At 44.7% G+C, this 16,198-nt stretch overlaps 1 protein-coding gene across 2 annotated transcripts in view; it reads left to right on the top strand.

The window, feature by feature from the left end:
- Window positions 1–16,198, top strand: part of ZNF423 (zinc finger protein 423) — a 358,203-nt gene that overhangs the window by 294,111 nt on the left and 47,894 nt on the right. For both annotated transcript variants that reach the window (XM_055000810.1, XM_055000809.1), the window contains 2 exons: window positions 7,380–7,511; window positions 9,642–9,757. In XM_055000810.1, coding sequence (XP_054856785.1) covers window positions 7,380–7,511; window positions 9,642–9,757 — 248 coding nt within the window. The remainder of the gene's footprint in view (window positions 1–7,379; window positions 7,512–9,641; window positions 9,758–16,198) is intronic.

Raw genomic sequence — 16,198 nt, 5'->3', positions numbered from 1 at the left:
TTTTGCCGGATGGTTTCATTGACATAGAAAATATATAATGGTCTCCTGCGGGAGTATAACAAAAAAAAACCCACTGGTGAGAAGAAGGCCTTATCATTCAAAAGTGGATTTGCAAATCAAAAGGTCTTACCTCCAGTGGGATGAATTTCCACATCTGCAGGAACCTATTATGTTTTACTGGGGGGTTTTTTGTTTGAGTTTTGTTTGTCGTGGATTTAACTATTTGAAATGCCTTCCAAAACTAGGCCCAAAATGTATATAATAAGCATTAACCAAAGACATGAAAAACCCAGCAATATGTTTTGGTTTGTTTAATTACAGTGCAATCTTCGTCTCATCCGAGCCTGTTGGTAATTTGCCAGTCATTTTAATTTGTGGATTTCACTTTTATCCTGCACATTCAGTTCGATAAGATGGTTCTTTTAAACCAAAAAGTAAGGACCTGTAGTTATGTGCGATCTTGGGCTCGGAAATATATGCCGCCATGCCATTTTACAATGGTAAAAGTTGAATTCTTTGGCCTGCCATTCCATCTACGGTGCCAAGGTACCAAAATAATATCATCCATTTTTGTACTTTATTTTTAAAAACTCAGAATTGTTCCAGTTGTTAGTAATTAGCAACTGTGATTCAATTGGAAGGGAGGTTATCTGCCTTTGACTGTGTTAACATTTGTGTGAATTCTGTGGTCAAAAATTAGTTTTCTGTGAATCAGAGTTTGAAAGTTTTCTCAATAATCTGGATTTTATTTTGAGACAACATATGTCTTTGAAGAAAAATAAACAACCATTAAGATGGTTGTTGGGGGTTTTCCGGGCTGTATTGCCGTGGTCTTGGCATTGTAGTTCCTGACGTTTCGCCAGCAGCTGTGGCTGGCATCTTCAGAGGTGTAGCACCAAAAGACAGAGATCTCTCAGTGTCACAGTGTGGAAAAGATGTAGGTCATTTGTATCTACTCAGGAGGGGTGGGGTTGAGCTGAGTCATTCTGTAAGAGTTTCCCAGGGTGTGGAATGCTAATGGCGGGAGGCTTCACTGTAACCTGAGGAGGTTCTTTTGCATATGGATTGGTGCTTGATGTGCTAAACAGTGAAGCCTCCCGCCATTAGCATTCCACACCCTGGGAAACTCTTACAGGATGACTCAGCTCAACCCCACCCCTCCTGAGTAGATACAAATGACCTACATCTTTTCCACACTGTGACACTGAGAGATCTCTGTCTTTTGGTGCTACACCTCTGAAGATGCCAGCCACAGCTGCTGGCGAAACGTCAGGAACTACAATGCCAAGACCACGGCAATACAGCCCGGAAAACCCCCAACAACCATCGTTCTCCGGCCGTGAAAGCCTTCGACAATACAACCATTAAGATATCTGCACTTTAAAAATATGTGTTGGAAGTTGGAACACATTATACACAGTTTGTAGAACCTGTAAGAAAGAAACCAGATTCCTGCCTGCTTCTGCTCACAAAGAACTTTACCATGTTGGTTTTACATTATGATGTTTTCATTTGCCGTCTTTCTGCTCCGTTGGATTGTGGGCTGCGATTCCTGCTTGCTGCTTCTTTGTGGGTCATAACATTTATCGTCCCGTAAGGCCGCCATCTGGGAAGAGATTTGAAAGGTGACTGGATTAAAACTTCACTGCTGCAGTTGTGCTCCGTGGTTGCATCCCGACAGGGCCTTAGGCGTACATGGGGGGGGGGGAACACCCTTGCAGGTGTAGCTGAGAGATTTCCCCTACTAAAAAGTGTCTTTCTTCTTTATGTTTATTTTTTCAAATTCTATAGTGTTGTGGCTTGCCTCTTCAGCAAGATGTATAAAGGTTTGTTTTTTTAAAAAAGGCTTTGGCACTTCAGAATGATTTTGCTTGTGGCCTCACAGACTTCCTGAAAGTATGTCAGTGATCTTAAACTATCATTTTTCTTGGGTTGTGCTTTGTAGATGATGCCTAGAGCCAAGCTACAAGTGACGCCTGGCACAGGTTGGACACTTGTCAGCTTCCCTCAAGTTTTGATGGGAAATGTAGGCGTCCTGGTCTTGCAGCTTGGCTCTCCATTTAATTGAAGTTTACAGAGTGACAGTCTATGGGAGGGAGAACATGTGGTTGGGAGGGGAGTGCAGGCGTCAGGCTCTCGCCGGGCACCCCCCTTTCCCTCCGCTAGGTGTGCGTGCGTGTGTGTGTGTGGGGGTCTTTAAACTTCAATTAAATGGAGAGCCAAGCTGTCAGACCAGGACACCTACATGTCCCATCAAAACTTGAGGTAAGCTGACAAGTGTCCAACCTGTGTCAGGCATCACTTGTAGCTTGGCTCTCAGGGCCAAGCTACACATGACGAATGACACTTGAACGGCAAGTGGATTGAGTGGAGGGCAAGTGAACAGGGAGAAATACACTTGCTGTTCAAGTGTCATTCGTCATGTGTAGCTTGGCCCCTAGTTAGTGATTGGCACTGGGTACATGTAAAATGCAAAGGTTTGACAGGCTCCCCCTTCTACAAACTTGAGGGTGGGAGTATGGAGAATTCACTTGTGTGCATGCGCACAAAGCATGCACATCTGTGGCCCCAGCAACAATATTTCCAGCATGCCTTGGAAGCAATGGGTCACACCAGGGGCCAGTTCTTTAAAAATTGGCCCCAAATGCTACATTCTATCACTTTCAATTCACGCCAGTGATGTTGTCATCATCAGGGGATGCTGTGGCCATGTGCTTTACGCTTGTGGCTCTTGGCCTGCTTCTCTACTTTCTGGGTACCTCCCCCCACCCCCCACTGGACAGGCGAGAGGCGACAGGGGGTGGTGGCTGGCAACTGCTGGGAACGAGAGATCCCCTGCCACAGCTGGTGATCTGGCAACCTTGACAATACCTGTTGCACAGTTTGTGTGTTGCATTCAATGAGGCACTGCCTCTAGCAGTGGCTTTGTGCTGTGTGAATGTGTGGCAACATCAGCACAGGGCATTGGCCATGTGCGAGAAACTGCACGAGTGATCTCTGCTCAGCACATTCTGATTTTGTGTAAGCTGGCAACCCTAAAAAATGCACCTACTGGTTCCTAACTAAGTAGAAAATTATGAATCAGGGTGTTTTTGTATATGAGGATAATATGACAATTGAAAATTGTCTGTTGGAGAAAACGAAACTGTCCTTACTGATCCAACTGCATAATCCCTATTCCTGGAAATGAATTGAAAGAGTCGCTGACCACCATAAAGTTGGGTAAAAACTACACACCGGGGGTGGGGCATAATTTCACTTACCTGTGCTTGAAGGGGCAATATTCAAATGACTAGATAATCTCTCAACTGAGGCTATTAGATACAAGCATTGGTTGTGGTTACTTCTGTGAGACTTACAACACCCAGAGAAAATATACTTCTGAGCACAATTTATATGTGGCTTGAAATCCAGAGGTGGGTAAAGAAATCCTCCCCTCCAGTCAAGTTTCAGACCCTACTTTACCCCTTTCCTCCTCTGTTGCCTTATTGCTAAACCGTACTAATTTATGGCTAGAGATATAAATGCTTAAACAGATGGGTTGTGCCTTCATAATTTATCTCATGGGTAAGTTTGAGCCAGTTTGGTATAGTGGTTAAGAGCGTGGGACTCTAATCTGCAGAGCCAGGTTTGATTCCTCACCCCTCCACTTGAAGCCAGCTGGGTGACCTTGGGCTAGTCACAGTTCTCTGGAGCTCTCTCAGCCCCACCCGCCTCACAGGGTGTTTTGTTGTGGGGATAATAATAACACACTTTGTAAACTGCTCTGAGTGGGCATTAAGTTGTCCTGAAGGGTGGTATATAAATTGAATGTTGTTGTTGTTGTTGTTATTATAATTTTTGACTCTGTGGCTTGCAGCGTGTCAGGGATCCCTGGACAATTCACCATCCAGTACTTATCCAGCCAAGGATGAGAGGAGAAGCCACTGGTGTGGGGGGGGGGAAGTGGAGGTTTGAGCACATGAGGAACCAGTCATGACCCAGGATGTTTCAATGACATCAATGGAAGGCAGCATGGAGAATGGCTAGGTGTCTCCGTTGTCCAGTAAGGACCAGCGAAGACAGCATCTGCAGAGCAACCACTCAAGTTGACATTTATCTTGGTAATAACACAAGGCTGAAAGAGCCTGTGGGAGAAGGGAAGGGGTGGAGTCATCATTGCTGCCGTTTAAAGTGGAGAATGAGGAGAAAACCTCCCGTGCTCTTTGTGGGCAAGAGAGAGAAGAGAAACGGAAAAACATGATGGAGAGCATGGAAAGGGAAAGATCTGGAAGCTGTAAATCTTTTCTGCCCTGGTCTGAGGCCTCTTTAAGGAGTAGAGTGAAAGACGCTTCCCTTAGTTCCTGGCTATCCACTGCCTCCCCACAAGACTTCAGTTATGTATATATTCATAATATATCCGGGCTTTCCGTAAACGATGCAAAACCGAACTATTCAAAAAGGCTTTTTACTCAAATGGGAGGGCTGTATTGTAGGAATGGGGTCTCAGATGCTTCACTAACAAGTTGGGGGTCATAGATTTCATCACTATTTTTGCCTTATATATTATCTGCTGCTTTAAATATGTACTCCTATGTACAACCAGCGCTCCATGTTGTCTAATGTTAGTCCTAGAATTGATTATGTCTTGCTCCAGTATTTTTTCTACTCTGTCTAGGATCCTTGCTAATACTATGTCTTTTAAACTTGTCTCTGCTTACCTTGTGGTATTGTATTGAAATGTACTTGATACTGATTGTATTAACCTCATACTGTGTAATCCGCCTTGAGTCTCAGGGCCAAGCTACAAATGACGAATGACACTTGAACAGCAAGTGGATTGAGTGGAGTGCAAGTGAACAGGGAGAAATACACTTGCCGTTCAAGTGTCATTCGTCACTTGTAGCTTCGCCCTCAGTGAGAAAGGCGGACTATAAATGATGTAAATAAATAAGTAAATAAATAAATAAAAGCCATTCATATTATCAACAAAGGCATAACATCCAAATCATACCCTACTACTCATTTTGTTAGTCTTATAAGTGGTACCGGACTCTTGCTCTTTTCCACTGCATCCAAATCATAGGATGCCATTGTCCGACTATATACTGTGTTGGTCAGGCCCCACCGGGAGTACTGAGTGCAGTTCTGGAGGTCTCACTTCAAAAAGGATGTGGACAAATTGGAACAGGTGCAGAGGAGAGCAACTAGGATGATCAGGGGCCTGGAGACCAAGCCCTGCGAGGAAAGACTGAGGGACCTGGGAACGTTCAACCTGGAGAAGAGGACCTTGAGAGGAGACATGATTACTCTCTTTAAGTACTTAAAAGGATATCACTTAGGGCCAAGCTACAAGTGATGAATGACACTTGAATGGCAAGTGAACAGACTCATGTGTATTTGTCTCTGTTCGCTTGCCCTCCACTTGTGCTCCACTTGATCACGTAGTGGAGCACAAGTGAACAGAGAAGAATACACGTGAGTCTGTTCACTTGCCGTTCAAGTGTCATTTGTCACTTGTAGCTTGGCCCTTAGAGGAGAGAAGGGAGCTGTTCCTGTTGGAAACAGAGGATTGGACTTGAAACAGAGGGTTTCGAGGGAAAGTACTGGCTGGAGTACTGGCTAGATATTAGGAAAGTACTGGAGGATTTCAAGGGAAAGTACTGGCTGGATATTAGAGAAGACTTCATGTTAAGAGTAATTCAGCAGTGAAATCAGCTGCCTAGTGATGTGGTGGGCTCCGCCTCATGGGCAGTCTTTAAGGAGCAGCTGGATGAATCCTTGTTGGGGATGCTTTAGGCAGTTCCTGCATTGGGCAGGGGGTTGATCTACATGGTTTGTAAGGCCCCTTCCAACTTTGTGATTCGTATCATCCACCCACTTGCTCTGTTGATAGCAGTGGGAATACTTTTTGCTGGCTAATATGATGCACCTGACGGAGAGAGCTGTGGCTCTCGAATGCTTATGCTGCAATAAAGTTGGTTCGTCTTAAAGGTGCTACTGGACTCTTTACTATTCTGCAGCATGGAAGTGTCTTTCATGTAGGAAATGGAGAGAAACTCATGGCTTGTGAGTTACATTAGATTAATGCCCAATAGCAGGAATGGGTGATACATGTTATGCACTTTGTGAGTTGCACCCAATAAGAAGTTGCCATTGGTTGCAGCTTCCTGCCATTTTATTTATTGACTAAAATAATTATCTCTCACGCCTTTCCTCTTGGCTCAAGGTGACTTGAATCTGTGTCAAGAATCAGCACATGAGAAATGCACATTAAACTAGACAGAAGTAAAAGTGTAGTTAATTTCAGCTCACATGAGGCAGCCCGCATATTTTTATTCATTTATTAAACTATTTATGCCTTGCCTTTCCCAGGAGGCTCAGGGTGGCTTATGGTTCCAGGTTAAAAGCAGGCATAACATCCCCTGTAAAAACTGTCCATTGGGTAAGCAGAACCTGAGCTGTGAAGAGTGTATTTTCCGTATGAGACTATTAAAAACAAATCCATGTTGCAACGAAAATTCTGAAAGCTTACAGTTCAGGAACGAAAGTAGCTATTATTAGTCCTCTTTTGAGCTGAAATAGTAAGACCATGGCCAGCTCAAGCCCTCCATTCGGGACCCCTGCTATTTCTTAATATCAGGGCTTTTTTCTGGGAAAAGCGGTGGTGGAACTCAGTGGGTTGCTCTTGGCGAAAATGGTCACATGGCTGGTGGCCCCGCCCCCTGATCTCCAGACAGAGGGGAGTTTAGATTGCCCTCCGCGCCGCTGAAGCGGCGCGGAGGGCAATCTAAACTCCCCTCTGTCTGGAGATCAGGGGGCGGGGCCACCAGCCATGTGACCATTTTCAAGAGGTTCCAGAACTCCGTTCCACCGCGTTCCTGCTGAAAAAAAGCCCTGCTTAATATTATCATCTTCTCTTTCTTGACATGGTTGTGATGCAAATTGAGTTGAAGATGGCATTGCAGCCTGTTCTTTTTTTCAGTGGCCTTGCTTGAATTCTTACATTTAAAATTACTGTAAATTGTGGTCTGAGTATATATACACGTGTGTTGTCGCTATTGTCGTTTTCTTTAGAAGGAAGCAAAAGGGGAAAAGGTATGGTATTGTCACAAGCCCAGGGACACGGAAGTGTAGTTTACTGGTGGTTTGATCACCATGTCACTTTCATCACATCTGGAAACAGAAATGCCACTAAAATCTGACTTGCGGCTATAACACCTGACTGCATTGTACAAGTGTGGAGCGTGTCTGCTGTTGTAAAAGGGGCCCGTTGAATTTTGTAGCATCTCTGGGTCTGGGAAGCCACGCGATCCAGCGCTGTGATTTCTCGCCAATGACTGCATTTCAGACGCTAATCTGCTGTGTCACTAACAAGTTGTATCATTTGAACCTTGCAGAGGAAGGCATCAATCATGAGTGCAAGCTGTGTAACCAGATGTTTGACTCTCCGGCAAAACTCCTCTGTCACCTGATTGAGCACAGCTTCGAGGGGATGGGAGGCACATTCAAATGCCCAGTTTGTTTTACAGGTAAGACAGTCGGCCCTAGACAAGCCTCAGTGTGCATGGCTTGATCAGGAAATGACACACAGGGGAGTTTTAAAATACAGTATTCCTTTCCTTGGAAAGAACTGGGGGGTGAGGGGGAATGAAAAAACAACTTTAGAAAGCTTTAGAATATCATCTGTCAAAAAGAGGAGCTACCTGGAGGGAGGGCTTTTTTCCTTCCTTCTACCTTGCAGAATTTTCTACAGTCAGCTTTTCTGGTATGAACACTTAATGAATAAATAATATATTGAAATCATTCAGTGCGGCTCAGTGTTGGATTTGGAGACGAGAGACCTGGATTCCAACTCCTAGTTAGATGGAGTTCTCTTCCACACTCCATTTACTCAACACCGTAGAGTAGCTTAGGCCAGAGATCTTCAACCTTTCCAGACCCAGGGCACACTGAGTTGCAAACGTTTGACAGGAAGTCCTATGATGTCACAGTCCTGGGACAAGAAGAGGAGGCCAGACGTATGACTTCATGGATGTCAAAGCTGTGGCCACCGAACCAAAAAAGCTAGGGCCCCAAAGACAAAGTGAGCAGCAGGATGTTTACCATAGTGAGGAGGAAGCCAAAGATCCGAGCTATGGAGGGATCTTCTCCAACCTTTGTGAGTTCACTGGCTTCTCTTCCTAGCCTATGTACAAAGAGGCACAGAAAGTTCCTCTACACATGTGTACTTGTAGAAGGTTCTCCCCAAAACAGTAACAAAAAGATGGCAGCCATACAGAGGCTTGTTACCCACCATGTGGGGCTCTGAAGCCCTCTTGAAGATCTTGACACTTAAGATGAAGTCCACTAGCTTAGTTGGAGAGTGTGTAATTGTGTACAAAGCTACCTATTGATCTTTATGGAAGAGTAGGGATTATAATCCAGACCCTCCTGGACCTAGTATATCCAATGTGCTATATTGAGCTCCAAACCTGTTTCAAATTCTGATAGTAAATCTACACAGATTAGTGTTAGCCAGGGGGCCAAGCTACAAGTGACGAATGACACTTGAACGGCAAGTGTATTTCTCCCTGTTCACTTGCACTCCACTTAATCCACTTGCTGCTCAAGTGTCATTCATCACTTGTAGCTTGGCCCAGGGTTACGGTCTTGTCCCATGGTAAAAATGAGAAGGTTTTGCCCAAATTGGGGGAGGAGGCAGATCGGGCTTGCTCTACAGCCTGTCCTCCAGTCAATCAATCTTTATTAAAACGGTCCTAGACCAGCATAAAACATAACAGCATTCTTATTTTCAAGAGATCAAAGGTAGAAATTATTAGCACCCACATTACTAAAAATGTCGCACAGAATTAAAATACAGTAACTGCATTTCATCATATAATTTTATACCTTCCTGAACTGGTGGATTTGGTAAACTGCTGCGAAAAACTTCGCACTACACACTGTAACCTTTGGGTTTTCACCTATTAACAGCATTCTGGTGTACTCAAATTCTGAGTGCTGAATATAGGGGAAACAAACTTAATGCGAATTTCTTGATAATAGGAGCAAGGTAATAAAACGTGTTCTATACTTCCAATTTCCCCTGTACCACAAGGACACAACCTATCATCCATCCAAACCTTTTTGTATCGGCCCTCTAGAACTGCAGAGAAGGCGGAGAGCACATGGCTCTGGGGAAGAGGACATGGTTTGCATGCAGAAGACACAATTCTTGACTTTCGCAATCTGAAGAATGGTTCATATCCTAGCAGTAGAACAGCAGGATTTGAGTCCAGTGGAATCTTAGAGACCAACAAGATTTTCGGGGCGTATGCTTCTGAAAGTCAAAGCTCCATTCTTCAGAGACATATCTTGTTGATTCTACTGTAGACCAACTCGGCCACCTACCTGAAACTATCCTAGCGGTAGAAACCTCAGTTGCACCCTTCTAAATCTACTGAAGCTAGTGGGCATAGAAGGGTGTAACACTGTGTAGGATTGCACTGTAACGGCAAGAAAAGACTTTCCCTTTGCCTGAGAGCAGCCGCTCGCCAGAGTTGACATTGCTGAGCTGGGTAGACTAGCATTCCACCTCGGCGCAAGGCAATTGCACGAGTTCATGTATGTTCCCAAGTTGTTCTCTTCATCTTTGACGTTGTTGTTGTTGTTGTTTTCAGTTTTTGTACAGGCAAATAAATTGCAGCAACACATCTTTGCTGTCCACGGGCAAGAGGATAAAATTTACGACTGTTCCCAGTGCCCGCAGAAGTTCTTCTTTCAGACGGAACTTCAGGTACCTTTCACTAAAACTAACCGGGATTAAATACCAGATCCGCAGTCTTTTGTTTTGGTTGCGCTATCTGAGGAAACATTTTCTTATTTCTTTCCTCTAACATCAGAACATTTTCCTCTGTCTGTCTCCCCTCTCTCTGGGTGCAGTCTCAAAAACGGGTCCTTGGAGCCTGGGCATTATAAATAAATAAGACCCGACAACTCTAATCATTCACTCTGAGGATTTCTCTTGACAGTAGCGTTGCGATGCTCCGCCAGGTCCATGCCATGCACAGTGTAAATAATTTCTTCCCGTTGGTTAATAATTCAAGCAAAGATTAGCATACAAAAAACTCAACTAACATTTTAACGTTCTCTTCCCCATTCCACTTCCCCCCTTCATATGAACACGATTTAGAATCGGGAGGGGATGGAGGTAACTGATCCCCCATTCTTTGAAGGTCAAGAATGCATTTGATCTTATTTTGTTTTCAATATTATCAGGATGAGCTTGACTTTTGTGGAGTCGCATTTGGAGAGGTAATTCTGGATAGGGCAAGGCAATTCCAGCTCTGTGGCTGTCTGTTAAGATATGGGAAAGAGACCAGGAGGGACGAGGATTTCTAGGCGAGTGGTAGGTTTGTAGGAAAGGTGTGGTTTCAGAAACAAAGGCATAAAACCAGATGCATTTAGGGAAATAAAGCCTGTTTGAGAAATAAGACAAAAAAGGTTTCCCCTCTTTCATATTCATGGTCTTCTGTAGGCTTGCTAGGCCTCCCACTATTATGGAAGGCCTCCCACTGGCAAGCCCCATTGCTCCAGGAGGAAAAGAAAGCAGTGAGGTCACTGACACTGCTACATCACTTCCAGGTAAAACTCAGAAGTGACATAGGGTAGCTCTAGGAATTGCTGGAAACTCTATTGTTTACCATAGAATTTCCAGCAATTCTAAGAGCTCCCTTTTGTCACCACAAGGATGTCATGTGGTGGTGTCACCAAAACTGCATGCACCCTACCATGTCTGCTCCCCCAGATCTGCCAGCTTGGCCTGGCAACCCTAGTCTTCCATGTGGCTCTGGCTGACAAGACAGAGGCTGCCAAATCTATTCCTGCTGGGCATCATTTAGGAGCAACAAACCTGGCTGAAGGTGCAACTCATAGGCTTAGTTCTCTCAAGCAGCAGAGGAAGCGACAATCCTGCATGTGGTCTGTACCACTTCACACTCCCTCATGATTGAACGATCCTCCAAGAAAAATAAAATCGTAATCCACTCACATAGAAAACAAGCATCAGAGAGGAGGAGGTTCCTAGCCTAGCCTTTTGTGGGCCTATGGCTAAGCGGTAGGACATCTCTGCTTTGCATGCAGAAGTTCCCTGATCCAGTTCCTGGCATCTCCAGTTAGAGAGATCAAGGAGTAGGTGACGTGAGAAACCTCTACCTGAGATCCTGGAGAGCTGCTGCCAGTGAGAATAGGCAGGCGATCTTGATATAATGATGGTCTGACTCAGTTTTAGGCAGCTTCCTGGCATGCCAGTTGTCTACATAAAGGTAGGGGGTGGGGTTGGTACAGATTGTACAAGCTCCCACCTTCAGTCTGACATGGTACAGCCCAGACTTTTTTATCTATTGAATTATTTATATCCCAGAGCTAAACTACAAGAGATGTATTGTCGAGATGAATTACACGAGGACGCTCACGTGAAGGGAGTTGCAATGTTAGCCGGGAAGATGAGTTTTAAAAGAGGCCGGAAGGCTTTGTCAATTTCCCCTCTCTACAGAGCCAGCAAAGATGCTCCTCAGAGGGTTTGTTTATTTCCTCTTTGCTTCCAGAAGGCTCTGTCAGTTTCACCTCCCCTTCTAAGAGGCCAAGAGGAAATAAACAAACCCTCTGAGGAGGGATCTCCCTGGCTCTGTAGAGAGGGGAAATTGACAGAGCTTTCCGATCTCTCTTGAAATTCAGATTCCCAGCTAACATCATGACTCCCTTCACGTGTGCATTCTCATGTAATTCGTCTCTTGTAGCTTAGTTTCCAGTTTTCAGCACAAAGCATCCACAAACCGGCTTACCATGATCACAATATAAAATTTCAAAACACAGTCTTGAGATGGACTTCTGCTGCTGTTTGTGAGAACCAGGCATAAGGCTTGGGCTGCCTGCATTGCCTCAGCAAATGCCTGGAGATTATGAGGGTGATGCCTGGGGAGGGTGGAGTTTGGGGAGGATGTGACATCACTTCCAGGTGATGCTTGAGGGATTTCCTTTAATTTCTATGGTAAAGACGTAGAAGACATGGGGAAATTCCAAAAGCATCACTTCAGTGGTCATTTTTTTCTTCCACTCCTCAGTGTCTTAAGGGCAGGTGATTGGGGTTGATGGCAAGAGATAACCTGCCACGGGTGGGAAAAAGACAAGCCTACCAAAGGCTCTTGGTAATTGCCTTGAGCTGTTTAAAATGCACCATGCTTTAACATGAATTTTTTACTGGTTCGGTTTTGTTGCTCCCAGTGCATATCCCAGTGCTGTTGCCTCCTGAAGGCATATCTTGGACTCTGCTTCCTCTGCCCTGCCAGACATTATGTTCAGCCAAACGTGTGCCGTAGTCTCTGGCTGGCAGCGAACCTTGACCTAGCCCAGAGTTTTTGGCTCAACCCCTCCCCCCCAACCTGTGGGAGATATGCCATCCACAAATGCAGGTGAAAACCTGTATTGCAGTTCCTCGGTGGGGTCGGGAGCGACAGCTGCAGTCCGTGCTCCCCTGACGCTCTTAGATACCTTAGGCCAGCCTCGGGCACAAGGACTTTGGAACTCCCACTTGGATGTTTGCACCCTTCTGTTCCTGCAATCTGTGGCTGAACAGATGCGTTTTTGACTCTTAATAGAGGAGATTTCCAGGGAGTAGGCTTGACAGTATCCGTTGTAGGCAAAAATATACTTAAGCCTCGAGTTCTGACCTTCAACGTGAAATGTATCGCAGTGCGGGGGACCTCTTTGTGGTGCACCAATCCTCTCAGGATTGCACCATTCCTGATTTGAATTCTGTATCTGATTTTTAACTTTTAAAGAAGGGGCCGAAATCAACTCTAAAAATTCTCATTCTTGTCCTTCCTCCTCATATGTCTTTTATGCAATTAGCACGTCTCCCAAAATGTTGCTGCCAGCCCCCTTGGTAAATATAATCTTTTTATGGGATGGCACGTTCTGCCTCATTTAAATCTATTAGCTGTATAAACCATGATGTACTTAAACTTTGGAGGGTTGTGTTTTGTGTATGTGTGCGCCTGTGTGGTGTATTTTTAAAATTTTTTATCTTCCTCAATTCCCAAGCTGCTGCCTTCTGTGTGTCTCATGCTGTCACACTGCAGAAGGGATGGTTGATCTTTTCACTTTGTTGATTTTATATTCCTTCTCCCAGGGGGATCGTCTTCTTTCTCCTTGTTCTGGCAATCTCATTTGCATAAGTGTACAAAAGTTTTAACTATACCTTGTTAATATTTTAATAAAGTCAGCAGATTTTTTTTTCTATCTGCATGTTCCCGTCTCTCGGTTTTGCATAAGACAACAATGGGGTTGGAAAAAGCCAGCTTCCAAGTGTGAGTTTTGTGTGTATATATCTTTATTCCCCTCTCCCCTTTCCTGTTTTTTTCTGGCTAATGTGGTCTCTGCTGAAAATGTCAGCAGAGTTAATACAAACATCATGGATGCTTTGGATCACTCAGCTAACCTTTTAAAATCGTCCGATCTGTTACCAAAATAAATAAATAAATTCTTGCTAAGGACCCGTAATTTGGATGCTAAACTGGCTTGCATTTCAGGCCATTCCATTGATTTCAGTCAACTAAGAATGGCTTTGAAATGAAGGATTGGATACGTTTATGGAGGATAGGTATTTCAGCGGCTATTTGCTGTGACAGTTAAAAGGGATCTCTCTTTTCCGGGATGGCAATACTTCTCATTGCCAGATGCTAGGGAACTAATGTCCATGGATGGCATTGTCCATCTTGCCTTGCTTGTCAGCTTCGCAGGGCATCTGGTTGACTGCTTCTTGGAAATGGAGCACAGGATGACATAGGTCTTTGGCTTGACCTGGTATGGGTAGTTCTTGTAGGATCCTAGCCCTCAAGTGCTGTTTTATAGAGGATTTGCAATGAGCTAATTCAGTGCTCATAATCTGAATGACGGTAGAGCAGCTGAATTCGATGCCCGTGGTTGGTTTATACAAGCCAGAATCACAGTGGCAAAGGCTGTTTCACCCGAAGATACATGTGGTCAGGGCTCATTTTGAGGGGGAACACACAGGAACGCAGTTCCAGCAGTTCCCCAAAGAGGTCACATGTCAGGTGGCCCCACCCACCTGACTCTCGGCCATTCTGGGCCCATTTCGTCTTGGATTGGGGCTGAAACGGCCCGGATCAGGCCTCTGACGGGTGGTGGATCACTTTCCTGCTCAGCAGTGGCCTGATCCTGACCATTTGGGGCCCCTTTTGGCCATTTTCAGCCCCTTTTTGCCATTTTGGGCCCAATTTCAGCCGTGAATGGCCAGGATTGGGTCCAAAACAGCCAGGATAGGTGATGTCAGGGGGTGTAGCATATGCAAATTAGTTATGTGAATTACACATTTCTGGTGATGTCGTGGCATATGCTAATGAGTTATGCTAATGAGTTATGCTAATGAGTTCCTCCAGCTCTTTTTCTACGAAATGACCCCTGCGTGTGGTCCTACAAAGGAGTCAAGAGAAATGTATATATTTAAGAACATAAGAACATAAGAACATAAGCAAAGCCATGTTGGATCAGGCCAGTGGCCCATCCAGTCCAACATTCTGTCACACACAGTGGCTAGAAATCCAGTGCCATCTAAAGGACTGTCAGTGAGGCCAGGACACCAGAAGCCCTCCCACTGCCTTCCTTCCAGCACCAAGACAACAGAGCACCACCTCCCCACAAAGAGAATACCATCTATCTCCTGTGGCTAATAGCCACTGATGGACCTCTGCTCCATATATTTGTCCAGTCCCCTCTTGAAGCTGGCAATGCTTGTAGCTGCCACCACCTCCTGTGGCAACGAATTCCATGTGTTTATCACCCTTTGTGTAAAGTAGTATTTTCTTCTATCTGTTCTAACCCGACTGCTCAATAATTTCATAGAGTGCCCACGAGTTCTTGTATTGTGAGAAAGGGAGAAAAACACATCTTTCTCGACCTTCTCTAACCCGTGCATTATCTTGTAAACCTCTATCATGTCTCCCCTCAGTCGTCTTTTCTCCAGGCTAAAGAGCCCCAAGCGCCTCAATCTTTCCTCATAGGGAAAGTGTTCCAACCCTTTAATCATTTTAGTTGCCCTTCTCTGTACTTTTTCCAGTGCTATGATATCTTTTTTAAGGTGTGGCGACCAGAACTGTACACAGTACTCCAAATGAGGCCTCACCATCGATTTATACAGAGGCATTATGATACCGGCTGATTTGTTTTCAATCCCTTTCCTAATAACCCCTAGCATAGCATTAGCTTTTTTTATGGCAGTCGCACACTGTGCTGACGTTTTTAGTGAGTTATCTATCATGACTCCAAGATCTCTCTCTTGGTCAGTCTCCGCCAGTTCAGACCCCATCAACTTGTATTTATATTTTGGATTTTTGGTTCCAATGTGCATTACTTTGCACTTGGCTACATTGAACCTCATTTGCCACATGGATGCCCACTCTTCTAGCCTCGACAGATCCCTTTGGAGTGCCTCACAATCCTCTCTGGCTTTCACCACCCTGAACAATTTCGTGTCATCTGCAAATTTAGCCACTTCACTGCTTAATCCCAATTCCAAATCATTAATAAACAAGTTAAAAAGCATTGGACCCAATACCGACCCCTGTGGCACCCCACTGCTCACCACCCTCCACTGTGAGAAGTGCCCGTTTATGCTCACTCTCTGTTTCCTATTAATTAGCCAGTTTTCGATCCACAAGAGGACTTGGCCCTTTATCCCATAGCTACTGAGCTTACTTAGGAGCCTTTGATGAGGAACTTTGTCAAAAGCTTTCTGGAAGTCAAGATAAACAATATCTATCGGGTCTCCCTTGTCCACTTGTTTGTTCACTCCCTCAAAGAACTCTAACAGATTGGTGAGACAAGATCTTCCCTTACAGAACCCATGCTGAGTTTTCCTCATCAGCTTTTGGTCATCAATGTGCCCACTAATTTTATTTTTGATAATAGTTTCCACCAACTTACTCGGTATTGACGTCAGGCTGACTGGCCTGTAATTTCCCGGATCTCCCCTGGAACCTTTTTTAAAGATGGGGACAACATTAGCTACCTTCCAGTCCTCAGGAACAGATGCAGAGTTTAATGACAGATTACATATTTTTGTGAGGAGATCTACAAGTTCACACTTGAGTTCTTTCAGAACTCTTGGATGTATGCCATCTGGGCCCGGTGATTTATCAGTTTTTAAATTATCTAGCAG

The sequence above is a fragment of the Eublepharis macularius genome, chromosome 16 (genome assembly GCF_028583425.1).
Source record: "Eublepharis macularius isolate TG4126 chromosome 16, MPM_Emac_v1.0, whole genome shotgun sequence".
In the NCBI taxonomy this organism is placed as follows: Eukaryota; Metazoa; Chordata; class Lepidosauria; order Squamata; family Eublepharidae; genus Eublepharis; species Eublepharis macularius.
The sequence above is the reverse complement of the archived record's forward strand: the minus strand, read 5'-3'. Positions and strand labels throughout refer to the sequence as shown.